Source organism: Aedes aegypti, unplaced genomic scaffold (genome assembly GCF_002204515.2).
Source record: "Aedes aegypti strain LVP_AGWG unplaced genomic scaffold, AaegL5.0 Primary Assembly AGWG_AaegL5_hic_scaff_1452_PBJ_arrow, whole genome shotgun sequence".
In the NCBI taxonomy this organism is placed as follows: Eukaryota; Metazoa; Arthropoda; class Insecta; order Diptera; family Culicidae; genus Aedes; species Aedes aegypti.
In genome coordinates, this window is record NW_018734892.1 from 32,459 (window position 1) to 35,068 (window position 2,610).

Consider the following 2,610-nt stretch of genomic DNA (forward strand, 5'->3'; position numbering starts at 1 on the left):
AACCAAAGTAGGCATGTTTTTGAGAGAAAAACAACAATATCTCCTAAACGGAAGGAGATAGCGAGTTTCTTCACTCACCAAATTACGCATTTTTTAAAGCTCTAAAAGTGTTTCATAGACTACTTTGATGAGAAATTTGAATTGAAAACTCTAGAGCCAGAAAACCAGTTTTGTTCGGACCACCCTATGTCACTGCAGGAAAAAAGCTGTAAATCGGTCAATTTAAGAGATACAAAAAAACTTATTTTGGCAAAGTTGCTTGAAATTGAATGGTCTACAACTTTGCTGAAGCATGTATAATATAATTTCTACAAATAAGAAAGTTAGTTACACAATTTCTATGAAAATGTGGTCCACCCTAATTTTCAATAACACCAAACAAAGGGCTTAACTAATACAAACAACTTTGTAGAAGACCGTTTTTGTCTAATGCTTCATTCTAAAGCTCAAGATGCATCTTTCCGCGTAAAACTGATTCCTGGACCACTGTGCAATCGTACAAAGTTTTTGGTAAAAAAAAAAACTGAGGTATCTAAATGAAGTACACACTTTTTTTTCAAAAAGCTTTGTCGAAGACACCAAAGCTCTAAGATGCACATCCAGAGAATACTCGTGGTTTACGCTGCCAAAAATGGACCAATGCACGTGGATCAGCTGGGTACTAAATCTGATTGATCGATGTGTGAACAGTAAAATTTGTTTTAAACTCTTTAAAAGCGATAGAGGCAAAGGAAAAAATCAATCGGGCCTTCACTGGCTCAATTGTATCTGTATCAAAGATTTGAATATAAAGGTTTTTTATACTTGGATTAGTCAGGGCTTCGTGGCCGTGCGGTTAGTGTTACCAAGCATTTAGCCGCATCGAGTCAAGGGGTGTGGGTTCGATTCCCGCTTCAGTCCGGAAAATTTTTCGTCAGGAAAGTTTTTCGACTGTGCCACTGGGCGTTGCATGCTAGTCCGTTGTCTAGTGTGGTGCTTCCTTCAAAGGGCAAATCGTCCACTGGAAGCATTAACGTGTCGGTGTCTTTAATACCAAACTATCATTCGAAATAAAAATTACACACCAACCATTTATGCTATAAAATAAGCGAAAAAAGACCATGCAACTTACTAACATTTGCTCCAAATTGAGTAGGACCCTAATAGAAGACAAGTACCACACTAGATTTTTGGTTGGTCAACTAATGATCTTAATGTTGCTCTATGATTTCATTTTTTTTTTATTTCCTGAATTTTCTAATGAATCGAAATTGAAAGATTCAGATTTATGCAATAGGTCTACTCACGATCCAAATTCCCTTAGGTCCGGTCCCGATTAGTTACCTTATCTACTGCGATTACTAAATATTCAATCTACGGAGTAGACATGTTCGTGATTGACCGTTTTTCACAAAAAGGTAACCACTCCAACGGTTTGTTTTCTAATTGAATGAGCCTATAACATTTTTTTATGTTTCTAGAATAAGGTGATAAATGTTAAATTGGTATTACGTGACTTTAAAGATTACATAATTACGCGTGGTAAATATGGATAAATTATTCGAACCCAGGACTCTTGTATGCTAGACGAGTGCTTTACCAACTAAGCTACCGAGCCACTTGGTGATCCAATAACTCAGAAGGATACAAGTTTCGAATTCAAATCCCCACAGATCACGCAGACCCTAATATCAAACTCTTAAGATTGCTAATTGCAATAGAATTGTGCTCCAATTAAACGATTATCCCTTATACGATGAGATCACTATTCGTCAAACAAACGAACAGGTAGAGAAGTAAAAACCACCAAAGTAATGCAACTCGTAAACTCACCGTTGATGTTGATGTAAGCGAGCGAGGCGGGAATTCCAGCTTTCCAGCGTGGCAGCGTCAGAAACAGGCGCCTCTTGTACACTTCCAGTCCGACCGGAATCACATTTTCCGCAATGTAATCCCCGGAGGCAATGGCACTTGATCGTGCCGCCTCGGACGGGAATTCAAAGTCAATCTGGCTCCATTGATAGGCCACCCTTAGGTTGTCGTTGGCAAGGGCCGGCCTCAAAAACAGGATCACCCCTATGAGCAACGGAATCTGGCCCAACACACCCATTTTCTTCTTGGCTTCGGTGGTATCTCAATTGACTAGGTTTTTCGTAGACGCGCGTAATGATGATTCACGTGGCTCAAATTCGCATTCAAACGACCAGCCGAGTTGCGAGCATCAGGTCTGACTTCACCGTCCCTAGCTGGCTGGGCCTATTATCGAATGGGCACACGCAACGAACTCACAAAACACACTCTGACCTACGGAGACACCAGAGAACACTCAAATCTCGAAATCTCGCGGTTTGACCACAAAATGACTCCCCAGCTATAGGTAACAACACTAATTGCTCACGGCTTACGTAATAGAGACACACTTTTCTTCGATCGATTCCCACGCGCGCGCCGCTCTTTGCTCGAGACCCACAAACCGTCGTCAAAGCGAATCCACGCTCGGCAAGATTTTTGGGACCTTCTTTCACTGCTAGATGCAAAAGCGCATATCGGATTGGACAATCTTCGATTCACCCCGAACTCGAAGTCGAACGATGTGCTCGCCGAGAGGCACTGAACAAGACTAACGATGCC

At 41.2% G+C, this 2,610-nt stretch overlaps 1 protein-coding gene across 1 annotated transcript; it reads right to left on the reverse strand.

Moving 5' to 3' along the window:
• Positions 1–1,729: 1,729 nt before the first annotated feature.
• LOC110680469 (protein yellow-like) lies at positions 1,730–2,233 on the reverse strand. The gene has a single exon (XM_021856277.1). It carries the CDS (start codon positions 2,087–2,089, stop codon positions 1,745–1,747), a length of 345 nt encoding a protein of 114 aa, XP_021711969.1. The 5' UTR covers positions 2,090–2,233; the 3' UTR covers positions 1,730–1,744.
• Between the last annotated feature and the right edge of the window lie 377 nt (positions 2,234–2,610).